This window comes from Lemur catta, chromosome 1, assembly GCF_020740605.2.
Source record: "Lemur catta isolate mLemCat1 chromosome 1, mLemCat1.pri, whole genome shotgun sequence".
Lineage (NCBI taxonomy): Eukaryota > Metazoa > Chordata > Mammalia > Primates > Lemuridae > Lemur > Lemur catta.
The window spans coordinates 82036248-82054014 of record NC_059128.1 but is presented as its reverse complement, the minus strand read 5'-3'; the positions used below and the strand labels follow the sequence as shown (position 1 = coordinate 82054014).

The window sequence follows — 17767 nt, the reverse complement described above, 5'->3', positions numbered from 1 at the left end:
GTAGAGACGGGGTCTCACTCTTGCTCAGGCTGGTCTTGAATTCCCAGTTCAAGCGATCCTCCCGCCTCAGCCTCCCTGAGTGCTAGGATTACAGTTGTAAGCCACCGCGCCCAGCCACGCCTCTCATGTTAAAATTCAAGGAACCAACTTAAGTTCACAAATATTTATAGGTATTATTACTGTAATTTATCTACTTGAGATTTGGTTAATGTACAACTGTAGACCTCAAAGTTAAATCAGGGAAGAAGGATATTGAATTAATACTGCTATGTAGTTCAGATTTTGTCCCCCGCCCCACCTTTTTAATAAGCATTTCTGATCTACCGGGTAGTGTTTTTAGAGAACTTAATTTTTCTGAATGAGGGCTCTATGTTGAGCATATCAAGTCTTGTGTTTAGATTTTCTTGGATTCCTTACTAACTACTTTTGTGAGAAACATGCCTGAAATTTATTTTGACAACTATGCTTTGGAGGGAGCTTCTAATAAATATCACCCTAGAGGGGTTTTTTAGGAAAAAGTTCTGGTTAGGACCATTGCTTTTAAGGTAATTGTTTTGAATGGTTAAAATGTTGGCTTCTATTTCATTTACTGGTTTCATTAAAAAGTGTTTAGTATCTTTTTAGATTATAATATTTATGTGGTTTTTAATATTCTGCCCTTGCAGAATGTACCTATAATTTTTTTCTTATAATTTAAAATGTTAAAATTTGTTGTTAACTACACAGAAAACTATGTAAAACCAATGTACAGCTTAATGAATCATTATAAGGTGCACACCTTGTAAGTTTTACCCAGTTTGGATATAGAAGTTTGCCCAGCACCCCAGAAGCTCTCCAGGTGTCTCCTAAATTACAGCACCCTCTTTCCTAAGAGTAATTCCTATCCTGACTTTTATGGATAATTTTTACTTTTCTTTATAGTTTTTATCATTCATATGTGCATCCCTAAATACTATCTATAGTTTTTTATGTCTTTTAACTCTCTGTAGATTTTTTATAAGAAGAGATACAAAGTAAAGTAAAATGGGCTACATATTAATGGATTATTTTAGTTTGTTGAGATGTCTACTGAGAAACTGAAGTTAATTCTTATTTTTTTCCCCAGTTAACTTTGAACCATAAGTTTTTTCTCCTTGGGTATTTTTCATGTTAGACATTTTTCTTCCTTTTAATTTAATGATACTAATCTAATTTCCTGAAATAGACAGAGATAGACTATTTTTTAGACTATTCAAATATAATTATCATTCAGAACTCTGATTTTTTTCCCCTAACAAAATAAGTTAAAACCACATTGTTTTGTCTGAAGAGCTACATTTCTTACTACCAACTTTATTTTTAGGCCCTGAGATATGACTTCCTTGTACTCTCAATTGTTTTAACAGCTTTGATAACATAAATGATTTTATTGAAATATAGTAACCTTTGATAAGTTTTTCCTTATTTTATTTGATGGCTTTGTCCAAATAACTTGATCATTCAGTTATTTTACATTGACATTGCTCTTCCTTTTGGATGTCTTGTGAATACTGAGAAGAGACCCAGTTACTGTTTGTAAAGGCTGACTCTTCTGTTGTTAAATTGTAAATTTGTATTAAGTGGCTTGCTCATTTGTTGTTAATATATTCCACTTTCTCTTTGAAGAATGTCAAGCTATCAGCTGAGGTAGAGCCGTTTATTCCCCAGAAGAAGAATCCTGATACATTTATGATCCCTATGGCTCTCCCAAATGATAATGGAAGTGTTTCTGGTATAGAACCAACTCCAATTCCCAGCTACCTGATTACTTGTTATCCATTTGTGCAGGAAAACCAGTCCAATAGGTAATTTGTTTATTATTTTCTTTTTTTTGGGGGGGGGAGCGTTTAGAAGTTGGCAAAGCACACTTCGTTTTAACTTTAAATGTTAACCGTTTCTCTATTTTTTAAGAGGAGTAAATAAAACCAAGTAATGTAAAATTTGAGAATTGTTAACATGGATCATTTTCTCATTCTTTCTAAGAGAAAATGGTGTTCTTTGGATATGTATATCTCCTATATTAAGTCATTGAAATTTGTTTGAAATAAATCAACCCAGAGGGAGGAATGAAATATTCAGAAAGAGGTGAACAGGTGAACAGAAATCTTTTTTTCTTTTTTTGAGACAGAGTCTTGCTCTGTTGTCCAGGCTAGAGTGCAGTGGTGTCATAGCTCACTGTAACCTCAAACTCCTGTGCTCAAGAAGTGATCCTTCTGCCTCAGCCTCCCGAGTAGCTGGAAGTACAGCATGTACCACCATGCCCAGTTATTTATTTTTTTTTTTGGTAGAGATGGGGTCACACTATGTTGCTCAGGCTGGTCCCAAACACTTGGGCTCAGTTGATCCTCCCACCTTGTCCTCCCAAAGTGCTGGGATTACAGGTGTGAGCTACCATGCCTGGCCCTAGCATTTATTGCTAGACTCTGATTTTAGTTTAAATTTAGTATCTGTGCCATGGTTACAGGGTGGTTTAGCAAAATGCTTGCAATTCAGATAATGTGTGACCTAGTGGTTAGGGTATAACGTAGGATAGGCTTTCTAACCCTGCTTAGACTGTTTGAGTGATTAGCCCTTCATTGGTGTAATTCATTTTATTACTGTATAAAAGTACTTTCAGCTTTTTTGAAGAAATTTTATTTCTGTAGCACTATGAGATAAATGGATGAGGCAGCTGTTGGCTCTAGGCTCTGTCCAACTATCCCTGAGAGCTGAGGCAATCAATATTTCTACACATCTATAACCCATTGTGGCACTCTAGTGTGCCAGCACACATTCTTTGAGAAATTCTGTATGCATGATACATGAGACCACTAAACTACTTTCTCAAATATTGAATATTCAAAATAATATTATGAGACTCTTAATTAGAGAGTTTTGAGGGCTGGACAAACAGTAGAAACTAAGGGATCATTTTTAATTGCAGTTAGCATTGTATTAAAAATCTTTGACCTGTATTGGATGATATGTGAGGTGATTCATAAACTAAACTTAATACTATTTTTGTACTTGGCAAAACAGCCAAGTGTACAGTATGATAAATTTAATTTGTTTTCTGGCTTTACCAAATAGTCTTTGGGAATTCATGAGTAAGCCAGCCAGCAGATTATTTTAAAATATTTTTAGGAATATGGTCGTGAACGTTATTCCATTTTGCTTTGTCATGGGAGCAGTGAAGAAAAGCTCTATGCTTCACCTCCACTCCCTAGGACCTCATATTTATCAGCAGCAACCTTTGGTAAGGGGGCTACTGAGACAGACAGAATTTTGCTGGTGCTTTATATGAGCCACACTAGAAGAAGCTCTACTGCTGAGCATAGGATGTTAATGGGCAGGCTTGCTTCTCTTTTTTCCCTTGGATCTGGGGCCTGCTTCCATTGCCAAGGAGGGGAGCCAGGAAAAGAGCTGGACTTAGCCAAGGGGTTAGGAGAATATGGAAAAGGAGTAGGAGGCCTGGGGATGAGCTGAAGAATGAGAGGTGGAGGAATTAAACCACCCTATGTAATGGTAACCTTACACAATGATCACCTGATTCTGTTTTTTTGCAGAAGCCTGTGACAGTTGTGAATATTGGGTGGGAACTTTGGACTACTGTTGTTGGCAGATCCAGGAGTTAGGTGTTTAACTTTTGAGCAGAAATACCTTGAGGAGGTTGAGGACTGTTACAAATAATGCTATGTGAAATGCTGTGAAACCATTAGGTTGGATTCCTTTATACTATCACTTAAATTGTTATTACATGTACATAGTGACCTCTGATTATAACAGAGATGATATTAGTTTTGTCCCCTTTCCAAGAATTACGAAGGTACTGTTATGTACTGTTTTTTCTTTTAAGTTAATGAGTTAAGAGATTTTGCTTTAGTATAATTTTTAGACTTGTCAATAGATTTGTTCTTTTTTGATTTGATTTTGCAGACAGTTTCCTTTATATAACAATGATATACGATGGCAGCAGCCCAACCCAAACCCCACTGGACCATACCTTGCCTACCCCATTATATCTGCTCAGCCACCTGTTTCTACAGAGTATACATATTATCAGCTGATGCCAGCACCATGTGCACAAGTTATGGGTTTCTATCATCCTTTTCCTACACCATACTCCAGTACCTTTCAGACTGCAAATACTGTAAATGCTATAACCACAGAATGCACTGAGCGTCCACATCAGCTTGGACAGGTCTTCCCATTGTCCAGTCATCGAAGCAGGAACAGTAACAGAGGACCTGTGATACCAAAAGTAAGTGTCTGGTTTTGATTCTGTTGTTAATACTAGTATAAGTAATTTCCTACTTGTATTGGTTGACCTTCAGTGCAGAATTTACTATAAAACATTTTGTTCACTAATGTAAAATGGTCAAGGCTATATTTTTTGTAAAATAATTTTTTCTGTGTTACTTATTGTTACTCATTCTTGATTGGGATATGATTTGCAGTCATATTCATGTTCCTTCAGAGAGTTTTATATAAACATACAGAAATATTTCCGAATTATTTTAATGTAGTGATTAAAAGTGCATGGTGACACCAACGTTCATAAAAGTAGTCAGTGTGGACCCTATACTAGCCATGTTGAATGGCTGTTACACTTAAGATACTTCAGTCTTCAGAAGTCAGAAGGAGATATTATGGAAAAGAACATTTGTGGTTCATTAGATCCCTTCAACTTCACTTTTTTCTAGCCTGTGAATTTTTAGTAGGAATAGCACTTTGTTATTTAAGAGGTGCTTTAGTATTGTATGAACAAAGAATGTCCTAGGGCTAAAGAAAATGAGAGATAAATACGTGAAACTGCTTTTATTCAGGACCAGCCTTTTAACTAAAGAAAAAAAAATGATGGCCTTGAAATCACAAGAACATTAAGATTTCATTTTAGATAACTGTTTTTTACTTAAAAGGCTATTTCGCCATTGATGCCTTAATATCAGAGCTAATCAGAATAAAAACCATGTTTCTAGTCAGCACTTTTGAGCTAATAGAATGACTTCTTAGATGCATCTTAATGACTGTATCATCAAAGAGTTAATGCTTTCCCTTGATTCCATTAGCCTTCAGTGAAAAGTCTGCTGCCTCCTGGCATAATTTTTACAAATTAAAATACAAACAAGTAGCAGAGGTTACTTTGAAAAGCTTTTAGTCTTTGTTCATGGAAACACTCTGGGCCAGGGAAATCCTTTTGGGAATTCTGAAAATGAAAAAAAAAAGTACTGGAAATAAGATAACAGTGTATAATTTCCAGATGTTGAAAGAACATGATTTCTCAGAATGTATTTCTAGCACTTAGGAAGTTGAAGAAGTTAAATTCAGAGTTCTATTGTGTGAATCGCTGTTGAGCAGTGAATACTCATATTTTGAAACGTGAAAGAAAGGATCAGCTTTTTAATATTTTCTTTTTGAACTCCAAAGCAGAAATTATTTTCTATGTCATTGCTTTCATGAAACTAGAATTTAGTCTTGGGATAAGTTACCACCCTTTTTATTATCCTTTTAAAAATTTACAACCCCTTATATATGATATGATTATATTCCTGTTATTAATTGAGGAAATAAAAAATGTAAGTAACAAAAATGAATTCATATTTTATTAATCACAGCAGTGTTAATAGTTATTTGAAATATAGTTTACAAATGTGTGTATAATATGTTATTTAGCTTATTATGCTTTACTGCAGATAATTTGATGAAACCCTAATGCAGTGATCCTGTTTCCCCATGGATTGGAAGCCACTAATTTGGAACATACATTTAGGTGTATTTTATAATGGATGTGTATTTTATAATGGTTAGTACATTGAATTGTTTTCTTTTTTCTAACTTAGCAACAGCTTTTACAACAGCATATAAAAAGCAAAAGGCCACTGGTGAAAAATGTAGCTACTCAGAAAGAAATAAATGCAGCAGGTCCTGATAATCGATCAAAAATTGTGCTTCTTGTGGATGCCTCACAGCAAACCGGTAAGGCAAGGGTTCTTATGTATACATCACCGATTTTTATCTGTTTTTATGCATTGACTTTATAATTGTGGTCTGTACAACTTTATAGGATTCTAGATTTTTTGATCCTTCCATTTGTCCTGCCACTTTGTGAAATCTCTAGGAAGGATAAAATAATACATGTCCTTCGTGTTCTTTCAACTCACTTGCCAGCTTATGTACAACTTTGGGAAGGGTTTATGGTTTCCTTTTCCTCTTGTGCTAGTGGAGTAGTTCAGAAATCAGAGATGGAATTTGACAGATACTATAGGAATTTGAGGGACTCATTTTGGTTGAAATCAAAATTGTACATGTTTTTATAACTAAATTAAAACCCTTTAGTAAAACATCCTAACATCCTGTAACATCTTTATATGAAGAACTTAGCAAGTTATCTGTGCCTTATTTTAGCATAGATCTGAACCAAACCTATGAATGACACCTCCTATATCCTATCAAACGAGTAAAAATTTTGAACTAGTCAGATATCATTTTGTCAAAAATATTTAGAGGACCATGTACGTTAAATAAAAAAGCATTCTTCTGGTAATAGATAAGAATGAATATTCTTAAACTAATCTAGCTATTTTTCAGTTTATATCATGAAATTCCAATTTGTATCTCTGATCTCATCTTATTATCTGTAAAGTAGATCTCTACCTCCTCTCACTCATTGTCATTGACACTAGTAAAAAATCCTTTTTAATGACCCAACACTAAGAATTAGAGCTATTCAAAGGCATAATTGCTTTTTATCTCTCTATAGCCTCTGCTCAAATAAGGTCTGGGTTGAAATAAATAAGGTGGTTTATGCTTTTTTTCATTTGGGCTATATCTTTTCTTTTGGGCATCTATTCATTTATCCATTTACAATTGCTTAGATCCAGGAGGAACGGAGAAGTTATCTGGGAATTAGTTAAAAAACAATCTTGCTGATAGTACAGTCATTGTGTGGTTAAAACATAAAGACGTAAAGCTGTGAGATTAACAGACTCTGACAGATGCTTACAGTGGCTATGGAAAAGAATCACAATGTAATGTATTACACAGTTTCCTGGTGGGGTTGTTTTTAGTCCCCATTCATAGTGACCCATTTCTGCATGCTTTTCATCCCTGGGAAGGCTTTTAAAAATTATCCTTACTGGCCAGGCACAGTGGCTGACGCCTGTAATCGTAGCACTTTGTGAGGCCAAGGTGGGAGGATTGCTTCAGGTCAGGAGTTTGAGGTTGCAGTGAGCTATGATGATGCCACTGCACTCTAGCCCAGGAGACAGAGCAAGACCCTGTTTCAAAAAAAAAAAAAAATCATTCATGCTTTAGTTTGCCAACTAAGTGACCACAAAGACAACTTTCTGAAGCATAAGAATTAGAAAATGGGCCGGATGCTGTGGCTCTCGCCTGTAATCCTAGCACTCTGGGAGGCCGAGGCTGGTGGATTGCTCGAGGTCAGGAGTTCGAGACCAGCCTGAGCAAGAGCGAGACCCTGTCTCTACTAAAAATAGAAAGAAATTAGCTGGCCAACTAAAATATATATATAGAAAAAATTAGCCGGGCATGGTGGCGCATGCCTGTAGTCCCAGCTTCTGGGGAGGCTGAGGCAGGAGGATCGCTTGAGCCCAGGAGTTTGAGGTTGCTGACGCCACGGCACTCACTCTAGCCCGGGCAACACAGCGAGACTCTGTCTCAAAAAAAAAAAAAAAAAAAAAAAGAATTCATATGCATCAATAAGAAAATGATCCCACCTTGCCCTTGGAGCCCCTGGGACCCAGTGCCAAGGGGCGAAAATAATTTTTGCAGTACTATAGGAATTTTTCGTTTGATCTAGTCATCCCACTTTTCTGAATGTATCCAAGTAGAACCTCCCCCTAGAAAGAGAAGGGTCTGTTCAATTAAAGATGGACATTATTGCAGTGCAACAAAAACACTGAAACCTTCTTAGTGGCTAGTAGCAGGTGACAAGTTATGAAAAGCACAGGATACCCACTCAATGGAATAATATGGAGCCATCTTACATTATAATTATGAAGACTTATCATAACATATGGCATAATATCAACAAAATCAAAAGTGCATCAGTGTTATATAAAAATTATGAATGGTCAGAAATGTGAAAAAAGGAAAATTTCTAATTTTGAGGGAGAAGATTACAAGAGGTTTTTTTTAAAATGTCTTACTGTGATTACAATTTATGAAATAAAAAGTAAGAAACAGATAACTCAGTAGAAAAACAGGCAAAAGTCAAATAATCCAAAAGTAAAATTAATAAGAATTTCACAGAAAGGAAAACATCAGTGGCTAAAAGCATCAGAAAAGATGCTCAGCCTCATTATTAAGCAGGAAAATGCAAATCAAAACCCACAATGAGCTACTTTTTTATACCCTACAGATTGGGTATAGTCTAGAAGACAGTATCAAGTATTTGGTGAATATATGGATCAGTGGGGATATTTATAGCCCACTTGTTTGAGTGTAAATTATTTTAACCACCTTTGAAAATGATTTGGCATTATTAAGGCAAGTTGAACTTGTGCATCTCCTGAGATCTGAAAGTGTTTACCTTAAAGAAACTTTCACATGCACGTGTGTTACACATTCGTGTGTCTGTATGTGAATGTTTACATCAGTATTGTTTTTAATAGCAAAACCCAAAACAACCCAAGTGTCCCATCAGTGGTACAGAGGGTAAATGTATTATGGTATATCCATATAAAGGCACTCTAGATGCCAGTGACATAAAGGAATTACAGCCACATACACCAGAATTTCAAAACCAGTATTGAGGTTGGGGTTGAGGGGAGCAAGTCACAAAGGAATATGGACAGTATGTTTTTTTTAAATAATGGTTAAAACTGCAAAATTCCATGATTTATGTTTTAGAAATACAAAAATCCATGGTACTCTATAAAGAAAAGTAAGGGGATGTTACACACAGAATTCAGAACAGAGGTAACCATTGGAGGAAGAAGAGAATGTGGTGGTAGAGGGGGACACACAGTGGCCCTTCAGAGGTTGGTGGTTTTTAAAATGACTGATGGTAGTTATCCTATTTTAATTAGACAAATATTTTATTCTCTTCATTTTTTCAAAAAGTTGTCATCTATTTCTCCATTTACAAAGTTTGATATCTTTATTTTCTTATAACCTTAATGGTAAGAAGAATTTATCAATTTGTTCATTACAAAGAGTTGTCACACTTTCCTTGCCTTTGTAGATTTCCCATCAGATATAGCTAACAAGTCTCTCTCAGAAACCACTGCCACAATGCTCTGGAAGTCCAAAGGCAGGAGGAGGAGAGCGTCCCACCCCACTGCTGAGTCTTCGAGTGAGCAGGGGGCTAGTGAAGCCGACATTGACAGCGATAGTGGTTACTGCAGTCCCAAGCACAGCAACAACCAGCCTGCAGCAGGGACTTTGAGAAATCCTGATTCTGGGACCATGAATGTATGTCACATTGCCTTGATTTCCTTTTTAGTCATTGACATTAGTATTATCTTTGCATCTCTGCTAAAACTTAAGTATCTATTTTTGTTAACAAATTCTGTAGTGATAGGATAGTTAAAAATGTATTTTGTATATTAATAACAAAAGTGTTCAAGTATTATAAGATGGTAATAAGCACATTTCACACTAGACTAAATTGTGAAATGTTTTGCAAATTACATAAATTTGACTCTTAAATAGAAAATAATTCTTTTTGTTTCTTTTTTTTTAGCATGTGGAATCATCTATATGTGCAGGTACTTATTTTCTACATTGTATTTTTGGTGTACCTTTGACTATGTCATAGTTTTGTTTTTAAGCATGAGGCTTGCTGATGCTGCAAAAAAAAAGTCTTCCAGAGATTGAAGTTAATCTGAAAGTATAGTTTTCTGATCAAATTGAGAAAAATGCCAGCTGGAGGTATTCTGCAAGATGATACCTGTATTACTAAGAACTGGAATACCACTTTAAGTTTATAGAGAAATTTCCAATATTTATAGTGACTAAATTTCAATATATGAAGTTAGGCGGCAGTTTAGGTTTTGGCTTCTTTTATAAGTAAATCATATTTTTAAAATGTCATTTTAAACTCATTTGTCATTATAACTCATTTGTTATAGGTGGTGTAAATTGGTCCAATGTAACTTGCCAGACAACTCAGAAAAAACCTTGGATGGAAAAAAATCAGACATTTTCTAGAGGTGGAAGGCAAAGTGAACAAAGAAATAATTCACAGGTAATTTGAATTAGGTTGGACAATATTGATTACAGGTGTGAGATGATTTATTTTAGATTTGCTAGTTATAATAATGGTTTAGCGGTTATGAAGGGCAGTATCCTTAATTTTTAGAGATGCATCTTGAGTGATTTAAAAGTGTACTATCATGGTATTGGTCCTTGGACCATTAGGAATTGGGCTGCACAGCAGGAGGTAAGTGGCCAAGCGAGTGAGCAAAAGTTCATCTGTATTTACAGCTGCTCCCCATTGCTCTCCATTCCTGCTCCCCAACCCCTGTCCGTGGAAAAATTGTCTTCCATGAAACCAGTCCCTGGTGCCAAAAAGGTTGGGGGCTGCTGCATGGAACACTAGAACTTATTCCTCCTATCTAGCTGTAATTTTATATCTATTAACCAACCTTTCCCTATCCCCGCACCGCCCATCACCGTTCCCAGCCTCTACTAACTACTGTTCTACTTGTATGAGATTAACTTTTTTAGCTTTCACATATGAGTGAAAACAAGCTATATTTATCTTTCTGTGCCAGGCTTACTCATGTAATGTAATGTCCTCCAGGCTCATCCATGTTGCCACAAATGACAAGATTTCAGGCCGGGCGCGGTGGCTCATGCCTGTAATCCTAGCCCTCTGGGAGGCCGAGGCGGGTGGATCGCTTGAGGTCAGGAGTTCGAGACCAGCCTGAGCGAGACCCCCATCTCTACTAAAAATACAAATAAATTATCTGGCCAACTAAAAATCTATATATAGAAAAAATTAGCCGGGCATGGTGGCGCATGCCTGTAGTCCCAGCTACTCGGGAGGCTGAGGCAGTAGGATCGCTTAAGCCCAGGAGTTTGAGGTTGCTGTGAGCTAGGCTGACGCCACGGCACTCACTCTAGCCTGGGCAACAAAGTGAGACTCTGTCCCAAAAAAAAAAAAAAGGTTTCATTCTTTTTTATGGCTGAATACTATTCCATTGTATATATATATACCACATTTTCTTTATCCATTCATCTATTGATGTACATTTAGATTGATTCCATATCTTGGTTGTTGTGAACAGTGCTGCAGTAAACATGGAAGTGCAAATATCTCTCTTTGACATACTGATTTCCTTTCCTTTGGATGTATACCTAATAGTGGCATTGCTAGGTCATATGATTATTGTATTTTTAGTTTTTTGAGAAACCACCACACTACTTTCCATAGTGACTGTACAAATTTACATTCCCACCAATAGTGCATAAGAGCTCCCTTTTCTCTGTATCCTTGCCAGCATTTGTTATTTTTTGTCATTTTGATAATGGCCATTCTAATTGGGGTGAGTAGATATCTCATTTTGGTTTTGGTTTGCATTTTCCTGATGAATAGTGATATTAAGCATTTTTTTCATGTCTTCTTTTGTGAAATGTCTATTCAGATCATTTGCCCATTTTTTTAACTGAAAAATTCAAAACTTTTGAGCATTCACATGATGCCACAGGTGAAAAATTCTGCACATAAGTACTTAACACAAAATTTGTTTATGCACAAAATTATTAAAAATATTGTATAGGCTGGGCATGGTGGCTCATACCTGTAATCCTACCACTTAGGGAGGCTGAGGCAGGAGGACTGCTTGAGGACCCAGGAGTTCAAGACCAGCCTGGGCAATAGCAAGACCCCCATCTCTACAAAAAAATTTCAAAATTAGCCAGGCGTGGTAGTGTGCATCTGTATTCCCAGCTACTTGGGAGGCTGAGGCAGGAGGATTGCTTGAGCCCAGGAGTTTGAGGTTGCAGCAAGCCATGATGATACCACTGTCCTCTAGCCTGGGCAACCGAGCAAGACTCTTGTCTCAAAAATAAAATGAAGTGAAGTGAAGTGCAGTGAACTGAAGTGAAGTGAAAGTGAAATGATGTGAAGTGAAGTGAAAAGTTAAAGTAAAATAAGTAAATGAAAAGTTAAGTAAAATAAAATTATTGTATAAAATTACCTTCAGGCTATGTGTATATGAAAACAAGTATATTTTATATTTAGATTTGGATCCTATCCCCAAGATACCTCATGATATATTTGCAGATATTCCAAAATTTGAAAATATCCAATTGAAACATTTCTGGTCCCAAGTATTTTGGATAAGGGGTAGGGCACCTGTGGCCTCAAGGCTACATGTGGCCCTCCAGATCCCCAAACGCAGCCCCTCGACTGAATCGAAACTTTCAATAAAGGGATTTGTTCTGTGGAGTTTGGATTCAGTCAAAAGGCTGCACTCAAGGATCGAGAAGGCCACATGTGGCTCTGAGGCTCGTGAGACAATCTAGTTTTATTTGATTAAAAACAAAAGAGCTAAAACAAGAATCATTTATGTAGGTTAGATAAACAAAATTTATAAAATGTTTACCTATGTGCTGAAATTTTCTGCTGAACTGTAACTGCTAGTCCTGCCAAGTTGGCAGTCTCAGTCTATTACTTTTGGTATCAGTAGCCCACTGGAGAGGAAATAATACTATGATAAAAACATTTTATCTCTGTCTCAAAACTGATTAGGAATAGTCAAAGAACAAAAAAAATTATGCACATGCATGTGACATAGTTTTATTTTGTAACTCTCTTTTGTGCAAGAGAACTGGAGCCAGATGTTTGACAATGTGTGTTTTCTACTTCTGATGCTTTTATTATCCTTGTACTTTTCTTGAGTATATATATTTGTTTGATTTTTGAAATTTAGAATCTTTTTCATGTAAGTCAAAATGTTTTCTCTGTTTGCGATTTCTGGTTATTTTTAGCCTTTAAAAAAGTCTGTTAAAAATCAAATAAATATTTTATTTTCTGCTAGTTTTTATAGTGTAATGTTTCAAGACATTTTTATCTGAGATTTATTTTGATTCATGGTAAAACAATGATGTAGATTTTCAGAGTAGTATACCAGTTGTCCTAACATTGTAATCCATTCTTGTCTTTGGTTTGTGCTTCCATTTTAGTCATTTGCTTATTTGTTAATATGTGCTAGATGCTGTTTTTGAACTACTTGTTTTATTCTATTTATCATATTTTTGCATATATGCTCCTATGCAAAAGTACTGTACTATGCTGTTTACAGTGCTTTTGAACATTTTTTACCAGTGTTTTAACATTTGATACGGTAGATCATTTCTGTAGTCCAGAGTAGCTTTAATTTTAAATGATGGAAAGATTCTCAAAACTTGAAATCTTGGCCGGGCATGGTATCTCACGCCTATAATCCTAGCTCTCTGGAAGGCCAAGGCGGGCAGATCGTTTCAGCTCAGGAGTTCGAGACCAGCCTGAGCAAGAGTCAGACCTCGTCTCTACTAAAAAGATAGAAAGAAATTAGCTGGATAACTAAAAAAAACTATGTATATATATATATATATATATATATATATATATATAAAAAATTAGCCAGGCATGGTGGTGCATGCCTGTAGTCCCAGCTACTCAGGAGGCTGAGGCAGAAGGATTGCTTGAGCCCAGGAGTTTGAGGTTGCTGTGAGCTAGGCTGATGCCACAGCACTCTAGCCCAGGCAACAGAGTGAGACTCTGTCTCAAAAACAAAAAACAAACAAACAAAAAACTTGAAATCTTGTAAAATGGCTTTATTTTATGAATAGGTTGAAAAATAAAAGAGATGAAAAAGGCTATACAATGAAAACTCTCATTTTTGTCCCTGATTCGCCTTGCCTTCTCCCCTCTCCTATGCCTATCCCAATTTGATTAGTTTCTTATATGTTCCCCCAGAGTTTCTTCATGTCATTATGAGTAAATACAAGTATGTATCTTGTGTTTTTGTCCTCTTCTTACTCAGAAGATAGCATATCCACTCTATTCTCTGCTCAGTTTTGCTCACTTAACAATGTATCTTGGACACATTTACATAATCTTCATATTACTACATAGAGGGCTTCCTTTTTTAAAAAAACAACTAATATTACATGAATATACCTATGTTGATTTCTATAATCCTATTGATGGACACTTGAGTTGTTTTGCAAACTGTTGCTGTTATAGATGCACTGTAGTGTCATTCATTCATTCATTTAGGAGATGGTGTCTTGCTCTGTTGTCCAGGCTGGAGTGCAATGGCACAATCATAGCTCATGGTAGCCTTAAACTGCTGGACTTGTCTCACTCTTCTGGGTAGCTAGGACTACATGCACGCACCACCATGCCTAACTAATGTTTAAAATTTTTTTGTGGAGATGAGGTCCCATGTTGCCCATGCTGGTCTCAAACTTCAAGTGATCCTCCTGCTTTGGCCTCCCAAAGTGCTAAGATTACAGGGGTGAGCCAAGGGCAGCCAGCCTGTAGTGTCATTTGGAATCAATTCCTAGATAAGGGACTGGTGGGTCATAAGTTAAACTCGTATATTGTTTTGGTAAATATCACCAGATTGTACCAATTTGCATTCTCGATAGCAATGTGAAAAGTGCCTGTTTTCATACAGTTTTAGAAATAATGTGTTTTCAGGATTTTGTATTTGTGCCTGTTAGGTGAAAATGATGTCTTAATGTAGTTGATCATCTTTCCGTATATTTAAGGGCCATTTGTATTTCTTTTTCTGTGAACTTACCTGGTCATATCCTTTGCCCATTTTTTGAACCTTGATTTACTTATTTCCTTTTTTGGGATACATTTTAAAATCAGTTTGATCAGTTCTTAACACATTCTTAAAGTGTCTAGGAACCTTTAATCTGGAATATTAGTTGCAAATATTTTGCTAGGTTTTCATTTTTAGTTTTTACTTTGCTTATTATTATGATTATTATCATGCACAAGTTTATTTTTTAAATAGCATTAAGAAGTTTATTTTTATAAATTGACTTCCTTCATCCTTTTTATTTTTTAATGGCTTCCAGGTTTTAAATCAGAGTTGGAAAAGCCCTGCCCCCCTACCTCAAAGTTATAAAAGAATTTGCCTGTGTTTTCCTCTAGTGTGTTTATGGCCTTGTTTTTTTTACATTTAAATCTTTATTGCATTTGGAGTTTTTCTTGGTATATGCTATGAGGTATGTGTCCTATTTTGTATTTTCCAGGTGGCTATCCAAATCTCCTAACACCATTTATTGAAAAGTTCATCTCCTCACTGATTTAAGGATAACCACCTTTATCACTTATTAAATTCCCACATATATTGGAATCTGTTTCTGGACTATTTTTTTCCATTGGTCTTTATAAACTTAGGGAAAATCAACTACCTTTATGATGTGGCACATCTTTCTATGCAAAAACAATATGTCTTCCTATTTTTGAACTATCTTTTTGTGTTCTTCAGAAGTGTAGTTTTCCTAAAATATTAATAAGTTTATATGCATTCTTCATGTCAGTTTCTAGTATTTTTTTTCTTTTTTGTTATTATAAATGGGGTATGAAAACTTAACTCTTTTAAAATTAGTTTTGTGCTAGTCGTTTAAGAATCTTAATATATATATGAAGCTGTAGCTTCTGCTTTGCTTTGTTCCATATGCCCACTTTCTATCGATAAAACTCTTTCTTAGAAGAGCTGACAAAAAGTATTTAGATGTCATGAGGTTATTGTTTCATTCAGGAGGTTATTGAAATACTTGCATATTTGGTTCACATGAACTTTCTTGGGACCATTAGTTCGGAGATTTTATTTTAATCCTGGTGCTTTATGTTTCCAAGTATAAGAATCAGTTTGCATTTGTTTTTAAAGAAAATTGTTTTAGTACTTATAACATCATTCGTGCGTCTATACTAACTCTGGTATACAACAAGCTTGGGAAATGCCAGCTGGTTCCAGGTCTTTGTGTGCATATGTTTGATTTCAGAGTCCTAGGCCTGTGTACCAGCACCTTCTCTCCAGGTCTACTTCATATTCTGTTTATTGTTAGAATTTTTGGGTAGCTGTTAATGAAGATCATACTTCTCACATCTTTTATGTGTTTTGGTTAAGAGAGCCATATAATATTAGCTGCATTGGGTACTTAAGAGAGGTAACATGAAATGTCTTAAGATTCTTAGAATGCTTAATATGTTTTTTTTTTCTTGCCCTTATGACAATTGAACATTTTGCAGATTTGTTAATAGGATGTCCAAGTCATTCAGTCTGCCATAAAAAAGTACCATAGACTGGATGGCTTATAAACAATAGCAATTTATTTCTCACAGTTCAGGAGACTGGGAAGTCTAATAAGATCAAGGCACTGGCAAATTCAGTGTTTGGTGAGGGTCTGGTTGATAGATGGTAATCTTCTAGCTGTGTCCTCACATGGTAGAGGGGGTAAGGAAACTCTCTGGGGTTCTTTTTATAAGGTCACTAGGTCACTAGTCCCATTCATGATGGCTCTGTCCTCATAGCCTAATCACCTCCCAAAGCTCCATCTCTAAATACCATCTTCATGGGGGTGGTTAGGATTTCAACATGTGAATTTTGGGAGACACACACATTCAGTCCATAACATAGGATAAATTGAATGAAAATTTTATTCTCTTAAATCTCTTTTCTTAGAAATAAGATTTTTATTAAATAGTTTTTTCTAGGAATTCTGTTTTGTTGTTTTTTTAAAAAATAAACTGCAGGTATCAGAAGACTTATAGTTAAATGAAAAAGTAATATGCACTTTCCTTCCAGTGGTACCATCTTGTAAAACTATAGTACAGTATCACAACCAAGATACTGACATTGATACAGTCAAGATACAGAACAGATTAATCACCAAAAATATCCCTGATGTTGCCCTTTCATAGCCACACTCTTTTCCCTTCCCCACCAGACGCTCTTTATCCCCTAGAATCCACTAATCTCTTCTCCCTTTCTATAATTTTGTTGCTAAGAATGTTGTATAAATGCACTCATACAGCCCTTTTGGGATTGGCCTTTTTCACTTGAATGGTTCTCTGGAGATCCTCCAGGTTGTTGGGTTTATCAGTACTGTAGTTTGTTTCTTTTGTGGTAGACAACTGACCACCATACTGTAGTATGGATATACCACAGTTTAAATATTCACCCACTGAAGGCCATGTGCTTGTTTCCTGTTTTTAGCTTTAACAAATAAAGCTGATAATAAATGTTGATGTACAAGAAAAAAATGAGTAATATGCATTAATTGTCTCATTTTCATATTTTCCTTATAATTAACTTGTCGGAAGTTTTGACGTTTTAAAATAAATTATATACTTGTTGAAAATTTATTGAGTTGCACACTTTTGTGTATTTTTCTGCAAGCATGTTATACTTTAATAAAACATTTTCTTAAAAGTAATCAGTTTCTTTTCCCCTGTGGGGTTTACCTAGGTTGGATTCAGATGCCGAGGACACAGTACTTCTTCAGAAAGAAGACAGAATTTGCAAAAGAGACAAGATAATAAGCATTTAAACCCTAGTCAATCCCATAGAAGTGACCCAAATTCTGAGTCTTTATATTTTGAGGTATTTTTTCAAACTTTGTTTGTAAACTGTCATAGCAAATACTCCCTTTAAGAAATTGGTTTGTTTCATTGTAAACATTATGATGAGTACTTTTTATGTCTTAACACTATCTTAACATGTGACTCCACTGTTAGATTATAAATTACTCAGAAATACTGACTCTATTTGTCTTGGTTATGTATTTAACA

General features: G+C 35.7%; 1 protein-coding gene across 2 annotated transcripts in view; it reads left to right on the top strand.

Annotated features, from left to right (window-relative positions):
- The window catches only part of SECISBP2L (SECIS binding protein 2 like), a 49921-nt gene that overhangs the window by 6215 nt on the left and 25939 nt on the right, over window positions 1-17767 (top strand). For both annotated transcript variants that reach the window (XM_045528723.1, XM_045528732.1), the window contains exons 2-8: window positions 1645-1823; window positions 3934-4258; window positions 5838-5973; window positions 9203-9432; window positions 9704-9728; window positions 10092-10207; window positions 17445-17579. In XM_045528723.1, the coding sequence (XP_045384679.1) occupies window positions 1645-1823; window positions 3934-4258; window positions 5838-5973; window positions 9203-9432; window positions 9704-9728; window positions 10092-10207; window positions 17445-17579 (1146 nt within the window). The remainder of the gene's footprint in view (window positions 1-1644; window positions 1824-3933; window positions 4259-5837; window positions 5974-9202; window positions 9433-9703; window positions 9729-10091; window positions 10208-17444; window positions 17580-17767) is intronic.